Raw genomic sequence first — 15,762 nt, forward strand, 5'->3', positions numbered from 1 at the left:
CTGAAATCCCCGAATATGATCAGTTTGTTGCTTGCTGGGAGTTTTTCTATAGATGCTCAAAGTTGGTGTAGAATCGCTCCTTGTCTCATCTGCTACCTCAATTACTGATTCCTTGTTGGGGTGAGCCTTGAGACCTTTCCAGAAAAAGGTTGAGTTAGATTTTGATCTACAAGGATGTCAGAAATAATGAGCAACAGCAGAAAAGTCAGATTAATATCTTAATCAGATCAGCCGTGATTTTATTGAATGAAATAGCAGTCTTGCTGGGTTGAATAGCATACTCCTGTTCCTGTTTTATATGACCTTATGATCTTACTTTCATCCGTTGGAGAGTCTAGGACTAATAACCTCGTTCAAAAATGAGCAACAAATTGTTTGAGATTGAAATTAAGAAATAATTCTTCATACAAAGATTAGTAGAAACTTGAAGGTTTCCTCTGCAAAAGATAATTAACACAGGACAATGGTTCATTTTAAAATATAAGATTGGTAGACTTCTGTAAACCAAAGTTATTTTAAGATATGGAGCAAAGGCAGTTTATTCATATAGAATTGGGTCTCAGATCATTGACACAACAGGTGCAATAGCACTAAATGCTACAGCCCTGTTCCTATGCAGAATCAGCACTGGGAATACTTGTAATAAGGTGCCAATCCAGTACGGTTTGAGCACAGGACTACAGCTTGTGTTAAACATTGGAAGCTGTGCCAACTGCACGCTGCTAAGCAATTGTAGAGATGGCTGATCAGGTGAAATCTCAGCAGTTCTGGCATAGCCAGAAGTGCATAATCGTGGTTAGTAAAACTAGTAGGAGGAGGAGGCTGAATAAGCATTACAATCCAAAATAATGGCAGAGGCTTGCATGGGTGCAAATGACAAACCCGAAGTTCTTCCAACTATCCTCAACCAGATGTACACCACGTGGATAATTTGTACTGATCTCCTCCTGGGATCTCCATCATCACTGCTGCCAGAGTTCAACCAATTGAATTCACTCCAGCTAAATGGCTGAGAGCCCTCCAAAGAGAAGTGTCTGGGGACCCTGGCAACATCTCAGCTGTAATACTGAGAACTTGTTCTACAGAACTAGCCATTCTTCCATTGAATTTTTTTTTCTGAAGAAGGGTCCCGACCCGAAACATCAACTTTCCTGCTCCTCTGATGCCGCCTGATTCGCTGTGTTCCTCCAGCTCCACACTGTGTTATCTCTTATTCTTCCATTGAAGCTGTTTCAGCACAACCGTGACACTCACTCCCTATATCCGAAGCTTATCGTCATCAACAAGGCACAAATCAGAAGTGTGATGGAATACTGCTTACATGTTTGAATGAGTGTTGCTTTAAAAAGGAATCTCAAGAGGGTGAACATTATTGAGGATGACTTAAATGGCACACCTTGAACATTCACTCCCTTCATCACTGGATACGGATCGAAAACTGGCAGGTTTGTTTTTAGATTAATTAGGGCATGATGGTCGGCAAAGGTTTGGAGGGCTGAAGGGCCTGTTCCTGTGTGTTCTTTTTCATTTGTTCGTTTTTGGGGTGTGACTATCACTGGCAAAGCCAGCATTTATTGCCTATTCCCAATTACGTCTGGGAAGGTGGCAGCAATCCATCTTCATGAACTGCTATAGTACTCATAGATGTGTTTCCAGTTTGTAGGATCCACAGGATGCATTGCAGGAACTTGCTAAGGCTTCTTCAACTGCACCTCAGGTGTAGCAACGTCCATTACCTAGAAGGGCAAGGGAAACAGACATACAGGAGTATTTCTCAATCCTCCTTCAACTAGCACAGCATCCTGACTTTCAAATCTTTAGTCATTCTTTCATCAGTATTCAGTCATAATCCTGGAGTTAGCTCCTGAGCCCCACTGTGAGTCTATGAGTACTATAGCAGTTCATGAAGATGGATTTTTGCCACCTTCCCAAACGTAATTGGGAATAGGCAATAAATGCTGGCTTTACCAGTGATAGTCACACCCCAAAAATGAACAAATGAAAAAGAACAACACACAGGAACACACAGCCCTCCAAACCTGTGCCGACCATCATGCCCTAATTAATCTAAAAACAAACCTGCCAGTTTTCGATCTGTAACCCTCTATTCCCTCCCTATTCAATCAAAAATCAAACTTCTTTCCTACAACCACTGTCTTCTTTTTTCCTATATGTTACACTTTAGGATGTTTCATTGTTAAAAATAACATACATTTGCAAAAAAAATCAAATAAATGAGAACAAACTTAAAAGCAAAACTGACAAACATTTACGCAGTATTCCACTCAAATGAAACAAACAAACTTCATTTCTTCAAACACATAAAATGTGTTGCCTTTCATACCCTGAACAGCAGACAAACATCAAAGTGAACACTGCCCCTTTAAGAGATTTGTACCGTTCCCAGCCATTTTAGTAATCTGTTCTGAGTCATCCTAAATGGTCAGTGGAATTCTTTGAATGCGCTCATCCAATTCCATGTCAAATAAATAATTAGACAAAATTTCTGCTAGTTGTCCGTGCTTCTATCAACACAATCCAGGTAAGTGGTTGCACTTGCATGTACAATGGAAGAGTTTTAAATGCAAGCGAGTTTCACCCCAAATCAGTAATGCCTGTACTATCTTGCCTGGTTGTTTACAGTTCAGTTTACCTGAATCACCCTGCCCACAAATTGGTCTTGCCCCCATGTGAAAATTGAAAGACACCTCCATTTGTGCTGGTTCAGGAAGGCACTAAATTGCGTTCACTTCGTGAATAAGGATAATTAGGGACATTTTAAAAGATGTTTCATATAAAACTAGTATGTAGCAATTACAGTAAGAAATTCTTCAGATGGTTTTTAAGGTCCTTCTTTAATGTTTTAAGTCAGGTTACTTAGATGTGAACAATGGGCAACCTTATTAAAAATGCCTATTTTTGGCACTATATCTTTTTTTAAACTTAATGGAACATTACCGGCTTACCACTTTAGTAGATATCAAGAAATATTTTTTCTTGGGAAACAACAAAAAAAAATTGCTGTAAGATTACAATATTTTGTTCAGGAGTGATTTTGTACTTTATAGAATTGTAAAGATTTTAAATATTTTTCTGAAATATTAAATGGTGAAAAATTGAATTTTAAACACCGCTATGTTGCAGAGACATGTACAAGGTGCATCTTTTTACCATTGGAAGGTCAGAAGGAGAACTGTGTGGTGTTATCTTATCGTTACACATGTTTGTATATGTTTTGGAGAAGGTGGATTTGATACGTTTGGGAGAAAGCTGGCATTTGGTGCCTTTGGGGTGAAAAGTTGCATAGCAGTAGCCTTTTGGATTTTTAAGTGACAGTTTGTCACAGAATTGAGAAGGGACAGTTATACTCGGATCTCCAGGAGGTCCACAAGCAAAGATTAATCTCTTTCCTACTCTTAGTTGGGAAAAAAAATCAACACTCAAAAACTGAGAACTTTTAACTTGAGCAAAGACCTACATTCAACCGGCTAGCTACCGAATGGAGGGTTTCTTATTGTTCTTTGGTCCGCACAATGTGATGTCATTGCCAAAAAAAGAGAGATGTGAGAAAGTCATCTCATTCCTCTCATGCTTTGGACTCTTGGTCCATAGAATTTGTTCCATTTAGCCTATATTTCCAACCATGATATTTCTGTAGAGCTATGGCATATCTGTTCCATCTGTTAATGAACGTATTCATGATTTGATTGAAGGAAGTATACTTTAAGTTTGCAGTATATTAGTTAACAATCCATTTTTGAAATCTCTAGCTATAAATAAAATCTTGCGGGATGAGGCTTCAACTTTTGGAAGTTAATTGTATTGTTATTGTTATACTGTATTTACAGCTTCTAAGCTGTCAAAGCAACTTTCTAAAATGTACACTGGAATCAAGTGCTATTACTGTCGTTTGTGTTGTACCTGCAACATGAACAGTCACAACTTGTTCTGTGTTTTAATGTTTAGCTTGTGTATTGGCAGTGTTCTTTTGATAGCTTTTGGGTTGCCTGTGGAATATTACATTTTAATACTTTTCTGTTAAAATTTTGAAGGAAAAGTGTCAAATGTAACAGATTGGCACCAACCAAATTACAGAAGCATGAAAGGAGTGTTTTTGTTTGGCTAAATTGGAGGAAAGATTTAATTGGCAAATAGAGAAAACAATGGAAAATATTCAAGTGCAAGATTCCTACAGCACAGTCTAAGAACTTTCAAATACATGGTAAAAAAGGATTACAACAGGGCAGTTGTTCCATTGGAAAAAGGATAAAAGAAAGCTTGAAGCCTGTTGGCAAGTTAAATCTAATGCTCAAATACAGTTGTGAGAACAAAGGTAGAGAAACAAGGTAGGGCATGATTAATAAAATAACTTGCAGGCAATAGAAATGTAACTAGCGAAGGTTTATTTATCTTATTAACACATTTTAAAAAAAGAAAAATAATCAGTGAAGGAATACACAGAGACACAAACCTTCTGGATAACAGTATGCCAGTGAACCCTTAAAGCCTACTCCAACTTTCAAAGAAGATTATATCAGATCTGGTTGTTGCCTCAACCTCCATTTCCTGTGTCTCTGCATCCCCACTCCGCCTTCTCCCAGAACTGAAGCAGGGTCACTGGACCCAAAGAGTTAATTATTTTCTTTCCACATAGGCTGCCAGACCTACTGAATTTCTTCAACAATTTCTGTATTTATTTGAGATCTCCAGTTCTTTGTTTTATTATATCTTTCTGTAGACACCTTACATCGGCATGACCATTTGCCTTCCCACCTGTTTTGTGTCATCTGCAGACTTGGTGATAACGCATTCACTTCTGTCATCCAAGTTATTCTGACAAACTGTAAATTAATGCCAAGCATATGTTAACATTTTTGTAGTAATTTTTCTGTTTTTTAATAGAATCTTTATGTTTACAGACTGGATCCTGCTGTAAATTGACTTTCAAAAGCAGGCTTGAAATCTGTCTAAGTTGGATGTTGTTGCTATATACTTATGATGGTCTAAATTTAATTCAGTCCAGTAAGATAATGATTGCACAGCTCATGTTGTTATGTTCTTCTTTAATGAACCTATTTCCTCCCCATTTAGAAGAGTTTTAGCATAATCCAATATCTGATTTGCTTTATGATCATCATTTATTTTTGAGAGGGTTAGAATTTGAAACAAATTATAAAGTTATACCATACAATCCAGTGAGGGAGCAAATTACTGCAGATGCTGGAATCTGTACTGAAAACAAGAAATGCTGGAGATCACAGTGAATCAGACAGCATCCATAAAGAGAGAGCAAGCTAACATTTCAAGTCTAGATGACTCCTCTTCGGAGATCTGATGAAGAGTCATCTAGACTTGAAATGTTAGCTTGCTCTCTCTCCATGAATGCTATCTAACCTGCTGTGATCTCCAGCATTTGTTGTTTTCAATACAATCCAGTGAATTTTCCCTGTAGGTGCAAATCCATCTCATCATTCTTAATGTATTTTCCTCTACTTAGTAAAGAGGATAAAAGAGGATCATTCTTGGTACTGCAAGTGACCATTCATTGACCAATAAATAATAGAGCATTTTAATACAATTTGAAGCAGCTTAATTGTCTCCAACACTTGCAACTCAAAAATCCATTGAAGGTTGCAGTTAGTTTTCATAAATTTGTTTTTTTAGATCTAAAAATCTTTTTGTTTTCTACTGTTCTGGCAGTCACTCTATTTCTAAAACTATATGTTAAGATTTCATTCATAATTATTGGCAGAAAGAATTTGCTTTTTATTTCTAAGTAATGTGGAATGACAAATACGTAAATCTTGTACTATGGGGTATTGTAGAGTGGCAAGGTTTCCATGTCTTGGTCTCCGCATGATAAGTCTTGACTATGCTCTCATGAAATGGAGAAGATAAAGTATTTTTGAATAGATAACAGATATATATAAGTTGTGATAAGTTTTGAGTTCCAGGGATGAAGAGCAAATTATGGCTGGGATTTTTCTGTTGGCTTCTGAGTCCCAAGGTCATGTTGAATTGTGGTTAGATGCTCACACTTGGCAGAACTTTAACTGTGGCATGTTGTTGGCAATGATGTAACTTTGCATCATTTCCGCCCTTTCACTTGTTTCACATACGATTCTAAATAAAAATTTAAATGTCAGTGTTTGTGCAGGAGTTAGATGTGATTTGGTGATGAGGCAAACTTTTCATTGGTGTAGCTGTCAGTTTCCAGTGCTGCAGCTACTGGTGGGCTATATGACAAAACACCATCCTCAACAAAAAGGCTGACTCTGCTTTAACAGCCAAAATTTTTCTTGAAAATACTGGTGCTCATCTTCTACAATGGCTTCTCTGAATGGCTGCATCTTGACCACACTCTCTCTCGGCTGCTTGCTGTTGACATTACTGCCTGTTTCTGATGGTAAAGCTCCTCCTTTGTTTTATTTTGTCCTCCTTATCTCCAGACTGCAGGTATATTGGATGTATGAGATGCATCAGTCCTCCAGAAATTGAACTGTGTGAAGAAGGTAGGCAAAGCGATGAGAACACACGATCATGGATTTCACTCATAGCTGACCAGTGAGATTTTCAACCCTTCATTTGTCTGCAGCCAAAACTCTTGCAATGCACCCAGTGTGCTACACTTTTCCCTCTTCTCTATGCCCAATACACCACTCTAATCAACCTCTCACTCCATTAGCCCTGGTGCAGTCTTATTGGTCTCAAGATTCTGTACAAGCTACCTTTCTCCTGTGTCCCTTCTTTGTGCCCATCACCTTTAAATCAACCTGCTTAAGGTGTTATGAGATTCTTGTGCGTTACTGCCTTTATCTTGAAGGTGGATTACGTTCAATTAAAAAACATACTATGCTAATAAGTGTTCAATGCATACTTAAGTGCTAAAAGTACAACATGCTACTGACTTAATCTTAGAATTTTACCTTCCATTGAAAAATTAAACTTCTGGCTCCTGCCTTATTTAATCACCTCACAATCCATGTTTCTCCCTATTTGTGGGATCCAGAAACTCCCTTCCTGCCACGTTCCACTGTAATGGAAACGTTCATTCAGTATGATTTTCCCCAGGGCGGCCATTTAATGGTCAGAAAATAGACTCGCCGCCCAATTAAGGGTGATAGTCTCAGTCTTGAAGCTGGAATATCAGCCGGATGCCTTCCAACTTGGAAGCAATAAAAGGCAATAATGGAAGGTGAGTAAGGGAATGGGTACTCCAAAATGGAGTACTCTTAATTAAAAAGTGTTTTAATGGAGGGCAGGGGGTAGCTGATGGCTTGGGAACTAATGGTTCTGCAGTGGCTGGCCTCCTTCAATGCATAACATTGTCATTGTGCATATGATAGTCTGAAATTGGTAGATTCTTCAGATTGATTTTAAAGCCCTTACAAAATATGTAGTAATTGTTATTGCTATCCGGTGTTGCAGCAAAGACTGAAGGAGTGCACCATTGCTATTCCATGTATCACAACATAAAATAAAAATACTTATTCTAGTTTCAGGATGGCTAACTAAATACCTTGTGTACCTAACTTTCAAACAACATTATCTTTTAACAAGGTTTCTTGACGAGTACAATAAAGAGATTCTCATCAAAACAAAACCTAATGAATGAAGATGAAATAAATAGCTAACTTAGCCAGTCAATAATATAGAAATATAAATGCTTATCTCTCTAAATATCCCCAAAACGTACTAACACCTACAAACACACACTTTTTTCTCTTTAAGAAGAGAAAGAAAGAAACTGGTTTCTTTGCAGGGAATGGTTTTCTGGGGTTAAAGAGCATTTTGATCAATGGGTTGTTTTTGAAAGCAAAAGCATAAATGTAGGATGTTCTAGAGTCTGTTGCTCTGATGTTCTAGTCCAGGTGGTCAAGTCACTATAATCATGCATGGTTGAAGTCTTAGCAACACAGATTGCTGAGAAAATACAGTCTTACGATGTTTCTTCTATCACTCTTTTGAAAAGCAAATAGGGTCTCGCCCACAACTTAACAAGAGGGCTTTCTTTTCAACTGATCAACTGGGCAGCTTGTTCTTTGCAAGCTTTCCTCCAGCTCAGTTAGTTCTTCACAGTCTCTGCTCTAACTAAATCAGATAAAAGAAACTTCACCAAGCCAGTCACAGTTCAAAAAACAGCCCCAGCAGAGGTCTACAGCGAAGCAATCAGTTATTGCCAATTATGTGATTTATAAGAAGCCTTGTTAATATAAATTTCCGATGTCCACAGTGAACTTTAAGTGGATCTCCTTTAAAGAAACCACTGCAGGTACTTCTACGAACTTGAAATGAATCCATTTACCACAATGCTTAAAAATTTAAGTCCTCCAAGCAATATTAAATGCAAAGTGCCTTTGCAGCGGTTGTACCAAAAGCTTTTGGGTATTCTTCATATTCAAAGAAACTTGTAATAAATTTCAACTGAATGTTACTTGAAGTTCAATCAAAGAGCCAGATACATATTGCATTAATATCTGTTCAAAGGTTCCAAAGGTGACCAAATAACTATGGCATGATCAATACAATATAACTTCAGTGTTCTATTACTAACACTGTCTCATTTCAAAAAAAAGCCCCAATTTTTACAAATATAAGAGATAACACAGTGTGAAGCTGGAGAAGTACAGCAGGCCAAGCAGCATCAGAGGAGCAGGAAAGTTGACATTTTGGGTCGGGACCCTTCTTCAGAAAAATGCACTGGGAGCCCTGTCACAGATGCCAGCTCAGATAGTTTGGGAAGGCCATGCAATATGAGCGTGTTGGAAGCTGCCCAGTATCCTCCTCTTTCTCCTCAGCCCTGGATACATTTTCAGGCAGCGTGGAGAAAGTCAGCTCAGTTGCCAGTCCCTCCAGTCAGCATTAGGTCACCAGTACAAGTGTCCTGCTTTGCAGAAGTAGCTCTGCATATCGTCCATGGAGAATAACACTCATGTTGTGAACAGACTGGTTCAGAGTAGTTAATGTGCCTGATACTTAGGCATAATCTTATGCTGATACTGCATGCGTTATTTGCTGTTGCATGTCACTCTTCAGAAGGTTGGTCATTCTTTCCTGGAAAAAGGCTATGTACTCAAACATCCTGAGACATGAATGAAATCATTTGTGCATTGGACTCCTCTACTTACAAAGCATGAGCTTGCAATGCCTCTGGGAATTCCTCCAGATGCCCACATATCTGCTGTAGCTGTTCCAGATACTGAAACTCGGACAGTGACTTCTTCCTTAATATGTGCTGCAGCATCACTGTGACTGCTGTCCTTCTTCCTCTAACACGTTAACCGTCCACAAATGTATCTGATTCCAACGCCACCTCATGCACTGTTTTGCTGCATATTTCATCCAATGAGCCCAATTCTAATTATGCACAACAACCTTTTGATGTGCAAATATCTGCACTTCAGGTTGTCGGGTGCTTGTCTGATGTAACAATGAACGGTTGGATACCTTTTCTTCCACCTGATCTCCAAGGAATGGTTGCGTACTGGATAGAGCTGTGTAAGACTTGGTGAGTGTTCTGCATTCAGGGATCTGATGCTTGCCTCAAGGCTATAATACCTGCAGTCTTAGTTACACAGCCTTTCCACTTGACTTGAATTCATTTCATTTCCTTCCCTTTACCTCTTTGTCAGTGGCTTGTCCCTCATCCTCCCCTTGTGAGATCATTGCCCCCTCTAACGAAAGCAGCTCTTGTGTGACTGATCCAAGGTCAGTTGCACCTGGCATGGGAGACTCTCTGTCTCTACTCGGTGACAGGACACGTGCTATCTCCAACTTTTTCTACAATTTGTAATGGCCTCAGCAGTGGTGTCCCACTACTAGTATGGTCCATCACCCTTGTATTATGATTTGTCTTTTCCTGCATGGTCAAGAAGAGGTAAGGAACACATTGTGTTCCTACATGGAAATATCAATGTGGCATGAGCTGATAGTGGTTTTGCACATTTTACAGCATAAATGGTCTTCCTTTTGCTTATTTCATGTCCATTGGACCGTTAGCTCTACAGGCTCATGATAATGATGTGAGATGCCAACTAGCTTGGTCTGCTACAACTTGACACGTTTTGTTTACATCTTCAGCAAGCTGCTAGAATTTGAGGCTTGCAATTGAAGTTTATTTGCAGACAGCATATCCTAAACTGCTTCTGATCACAGTTGCTTTGGGATGCAGACACTTGATATGACAGCAGGTGCAAGGGTAAAATGAGTCAATTCTGTGGTGGCAGTCACGTGAGCAATGAAAGCACCCAGCAGGGCATTTGGATATTAGGGTGGGCTCATCCTGGATCAGTTTTACAAGTTAATAACCTGTTGACTATCACATACAGACAGAGAAAAGTCCACTACTCCACAAGAGAAGAGAAATGTATTATTTTAAAGTAGTGTGTTAACTGTCTTCTCATCAATGTTTCTCCTAGCGGTGGCATCAGAGACACGCACTGCAATGTAATTTTCCTTCCTCTGCATCTGGGCCCACTTCCGACCTTACTGAGATTTCAAAGTAGGTGGGCCTACCTCCATCAGAAATCTGCCTTCCCAGCATGGAAACAAGGTAGTCATGCACCTCCACAAAGGAAATAAAAGCAAAAAATACTGGAGAAATCAGCAGGCTTGGCAGCATCTGTGGAGAGAGAAACAGTTAATATTTTGAGTTTGAAGAAGATTCAACATTAGACTTGTAATAATGACTCTGTTTCTCTCTACAGATGCTGCCAAACCTGCTGATTTCTCCAGAATTTCCTGTTTTAATTTCAGGTTTCCATTATCCAAAGTTTTTTGCTTTTATACCTTCATGTAGGAGATGGATTGAGGTGTCAGTAAACTTTTGAACTCCCAATATCCATCTTGAAGACAAAATTCCATCTCTCTTTGTACCTCCTCTGACCCACTACTTTAAAATAATCTCTTACTCTTCTCATGTAGATTTATACCATTTAAAAAGTATTGTGCTTTTTTAATGTCCAAAGTCGTTGGCCTCATATTTTCATACACTCAAATCCATTTGTCCTAGTTCTGACAGATCAATTAATCTTATAAATATCTCTTAGAAATTATAATGTTTTATAATTTTATGCTTCCATTCACAACTTGATCGAGGAATAGAAAAATTAAAAATTGGAAGTGTGTCGTTGATGATGCAAGCGGCCAGTATGGGAGTTTAGGGGAGCTAAATTGGAGGAAATTTCCATTTGTCTATACTTCTCTTTCAAATTTTGCTCCACATTCATTAGAAAAGCAATTACAAACTATTTAAGGCAAATGTTTATTGTATTTTGTGTTGTAGAGATGTGAGATTGTTTAAGTAATACCTGTGTTTTATTTTATAGCCAGTTTGAGACTGTAGTTCCAGTGGAAGATCCCATTGTTACTGAGGTCACAGCCACATTACAAGAATGGATAATGCTCTGGAAACAGCTGTATGTGGTAAGTACATAAAAACTTTCTTTTTACTAATTATCACAAATTTTGCATGAATTGATTGTAAGTGCAACTCATTTGCAATATTTTCTAAAAAAAAAAATTGGTTGAATATTTCGTTGTCCAGACATAATCTGGCATGGAACATATTGTGAGTTCTGAAAGAAAATAATTTGCACGAGTGCCATTGATTTGTGTTCCCATGCTCAAATAATTTCTTTTTCATAATGCATCAATTGAGCTTTTGAGGTGATCTGTTACAGGAATACGGAACAGTACTAGGAGCTAAAAGATGTAATGAAGTACCATAAGAAGGAAGATCTGGATAATTATAGTCTTGCTATGGCACATAAAACTGCTTCACAAAATGATGCAGGGTTTCTGTGACAATAATAAGTAGCTAGAGTATTACATTCAGTTGAAATTATATTTATATCATTGTGTGTAAAATAAAGATTTTAAATTGTATACTCATAGAAACGATGTAAAATGATATATAAAACATGTTGCATTGTACCTTTCTATTCAGAAAAGCTTAGGTCTTTGGTGAACAAAAGTAAATTCACACATGTGTTTGGCCTATAAGGGTAAGCAAACATATTGGTCTCTCCCTTCTGCCATTATGTAGCCATCCACCACAAGGTACATTAGGAACAGGTGTTGACTTTGGCTCTACTTTTAATTCATTTCTTCTTGCTAAATGCTTTACTACTTCAGTCTGAGAATTCGTCATTGCAGACTATCAACTACTGAGACTTCAAAAAATTGTGATTTGTTGATGTTAGTTTCAGATGCTGTATATAGTTTATTGTGTATGGGACATGCCACTCTGGAGATTTTAAATACTTACTTCACTGTTCCTCAGGTTAGTGAGAGGTCTTTGTTCCCAGTTCGGAGGTTTAAATTCAGATTTGAATTTCATGCATATCATAAATCATATCATAAGACTTCATTCATTTGATTTAGCTTACCTGGTTTGTTCAGAATGGTTTTGTGCAGTTTGAGACCTATTTAACTGGTCATTCTCTGTACTTGTTTCATCCCTCACTGCTTTTATTTTCCTCGCTAGTAATCTTTGTTCCTTCAGAAATATCAGCCTAATTAAAGAATTTCATAATAGCCAGCAGTGCTTAAAATTAACTGTAAATTTACTGGTGATAGTTTATTTGGACATTTTATAAGTAGAAAAAATGTCTTGGGTTTCTAACCTGACAGTTTCTAACAGGTGTCTGTAAGAGTGGCTCCGGCCAAATCAAAGGAATTACAGGTAGCCAATGGCCTATCTCAAAGGCAGGGTGCAGCACTAAAGAATTTCTGTTTGACTTTGATTGTGGATAGGTACAAAGCATAGTTAAAAATGCTAGTAGAATGTTAGTCTTTGTCTCAAGGGGTCTGTCCTACAAAGTCACGTAAGTTAAGTTGCAGATATATAAAGCTCTGGTTAGTTCACATTCAGACTACTACGTTCATTTCTGGATACCTTACAATAGATAAGTAGCTTTAGAGGCAGTACAGCACAGATTCTCTGGAATCTGGGAGTAAAAGAGTTAAAATGATTATGAATATAAAGTGCGTACACAAGACTTATATTAGAGATTGTATAGAGAATCATGTGATGGTTTAGTTGAGTTAAACATGACTAAAAGATTCAATATGGTAAATAGAAAGAAGAGAACAAAGGGTCATGAATACAGAACATGCTTTCCCCCAAAAATCTATTCAGGTTCTGCCAGTGCCACTGCTGACACTAATGGATTTTTGTTAACCAAGTATACGATGAGCTACAGAACCTATGTGAATGTATGGAGTTATTATACAGATCAGTCATGATTTAACTGAATGGTACTAAAGAGTTGTTTCTGTTTTCCTAGGAATGCCTTGTGAGACTGAATCCCTGCCTCTGGCCTGATTTTGTAGCCACTTTTTTTTTTGGTTGGTCCAGTTCAGTACCTGATTAATGATAGTCTCCATTATGTTGATAATAGAGGATCCAGTGATAGCAATGATTCTTTAAGTATATTAAAGGAAAAAGAATAACTAGAGAGAGAATAGGACTGCTCAAGGACCAAAGTGGACATGTATGCATGGAACCGCAGGAGATGGGTGAGGTTCTCAATGAATATTTCTCCTCTATGTTTACTGTGGAAAAAGACATGAAGACTTGAGAACTTAGTGACAATATCCTGGGGACAGTCCATATCACAGTAGAGGTGGTGTTGGAAGTATTAGAATGTATGAAGGTGGGTAAATCTCCTTGTCCTAATCAGATTTGGATCATTTGGAATTGCAGTTCTGAAGAAGAGTTATACTGGCCTCAAGGCATTAACTCTCTTGCACTATCCACACATCTGCAGGTGCTGGACCTGCTGAGTTTCTCCGGTGCTTTCTGTTATTATTTCAGATTTCAAACATCTGTAGTATTTTGTTTTTATTTAAGCCTGGGTGGTGTTCCTAGATGTCTTACTGCATGTAGTCTTAACTATCTGAGGAGTCACAGATTCTGCTGACGGTAATGCAGTCTTCAGTGAATAATCCCATTTATGGCCGTATGGTGGAGGGAAGGTCATTAATGATGGGGTCTGGGATACAGGCCCAAGGAACTCCTCCAGTAATTGATGTACTGAGAATGAGATCATGGACAATTGCAATCATCTTCCTTTGTGCTTGATATGATTTCTCCCTGATTTCCATTAGCTTCAATTTTGCTGGGTTTCCTCGATGCTGCATTCAGGCAAATGCTGCTTTACTTTCAAGGTCAGTCATTTTCTTCACTTCAGTTCAGTTCATTTGTTCATGTTTTGAGCAAGACTGTAACGAGGCCAAGTGTTGAGTGGCCCTGGCTGAATCCAAACTGAGTGCGCTCTTACTTTCTTTTGTATTTTATATATTTTGAGTATCACTGGGAGAACCAGCATTTATTATCCAGCCCTACCTGTCCTAAACCACTGCAGTCCATTTGGTATAAATAGACCAACAATGCCATCAGGGAGTTCCAAACTTTTCTCCCAGTCACACAGAAGTAACTGTGATACATTGCCAAGTCAGGATGATGCGTGGCTTAGAAGAGAACTTGCAGGTGGGGGTGTTTCAATTTATCTGCTGACCCTTATAAATCCATCATGGACTCGTTAAGAAAGAAGTGTAGGGGTTTGTTGGGATTTTTAAAATTTTCACTTTGTTGTAAAATGACAATTGTATTCTCACTGGCATTGCTGATTTTATGTTAAATAATAAGCAAAGTAAATCCTTCGTGTTTTCTGGGCCTTAAAATTTTCCAACATGTTGGCCATCATAAATCACTATCTGGGTTTCAGAACTGTTTTAAGTTGTGCTCCAGTTTGAAGTCTATGATAGTATTTAAATTGGAAAATTCTGGAATATAGACAGAAACACATTATATTTATAAATACAGCTACTGAAATTAGACAAATTAACAAGTCTGTACCTGACTTGTAACCATTATAAGAATGCTATCGTAAGACGCCTTTTTAGAAGAGTGTCATTTGTTGCCTAAATGTTGTACTTATTTCTGTGTTTGTTACCATAGGCATTCTGGGACAACGGTTTCTCTCCAACAAAGTTGGAATTGACAGTCTTTTAACCTGCCAGTTGCTTGTTAACAAGAATGGAAAGAAGCAGTTTACCATTAAATAGTAACCTTGTAACATTGGAACATGGCAAGAGGGGAGCAAATGAATAAATTACAGCAACTGTGCCACACTCCTTCAGTAGTCATCTAAAGCCCATAACCTGTATCATATAGAGGATAAGGGAAAGAGTTTCATAGGAACATTGTTACCGCTAAGATCCCCTTAGTTCACACTATCCTGATGAAAATCAACAGTGGTTACATGAATTACATCCCTTGTATTCAAGATTTTTATTAAATTCAAATTTCACTACCAGTTATGGTGGAATTTGAATCTATATCCCTGGGCTATTGCCACTGCCACACTACCTTCCCCACTTGCAAGAGGATTTCAGGAGGCGGTGGTGTGATGGTTAACAGTGGTGGTGGCTGGTAGTAACATTGCAAAAATGGACATCAAGATTACCAGGAGTGGAGTTTGAACATTGCCAGGATTGGTGTCAATGCTAGTAGGAACTGCAGATGCTGGAGAATCCGAGACAACAAGGTGCAGGGCTGGATGAACACAGCAGGCCAAGCAGCATCATAGGAGCAGAGAGGCTGACGTTTCGGGCCTAGACCCTTCATCAGAAAAGGGGGAGGGGAAGGGGGTTTTGAAATAAATAGGGAGAGAGTGGGAGGCGGATAGAAGAGGGATAGAGGAGAGGATAGGTGGAGAGGAAACAAACAGGTCGAAGAGGCGGGGATGGAGCCAG

At 38.4% G+C, this 15,762-nt stretch overlaps 1 protein-coding gene across 1 annotated transcript in view; it reads left to right on the plus strand.

Annotated features, from left to right (window-relative positions):
* dock3 (dedicator of cytokinesis 3) overlaps positions 1–15,762 on the plus strand; it is an 821,127-nt gene that overhangs the window by 218,430 nt on the left and 586,935 nt on the right. Inside the window, exon 5 of the mRNA XM_048606243.1 lies at positions 11,328–11,424. Coding sequence (XP_048462200.1) covers positions 11,328–11,424 — 97 coding nt within the window. The remainder of the gene's footprint in view (positions 1–11,327; positions 11,425–15,762) is intronic.

The sequence above is a fragment of the Rhincodon typus genome, chromosome 16 (genome assembly GCF_021869965.1).
Source record: "Rhincodon typus isolate 14 chromosome 16, sRhiTyp1.1, whole genome shotgun sequence".
Lineage (NCBI taxonomy): Eukaryota > Metazoa > Chordata > Chondrichthyes > Orectolobiformes > Rhincodontidae > Rhincodon > Rhincodon typus.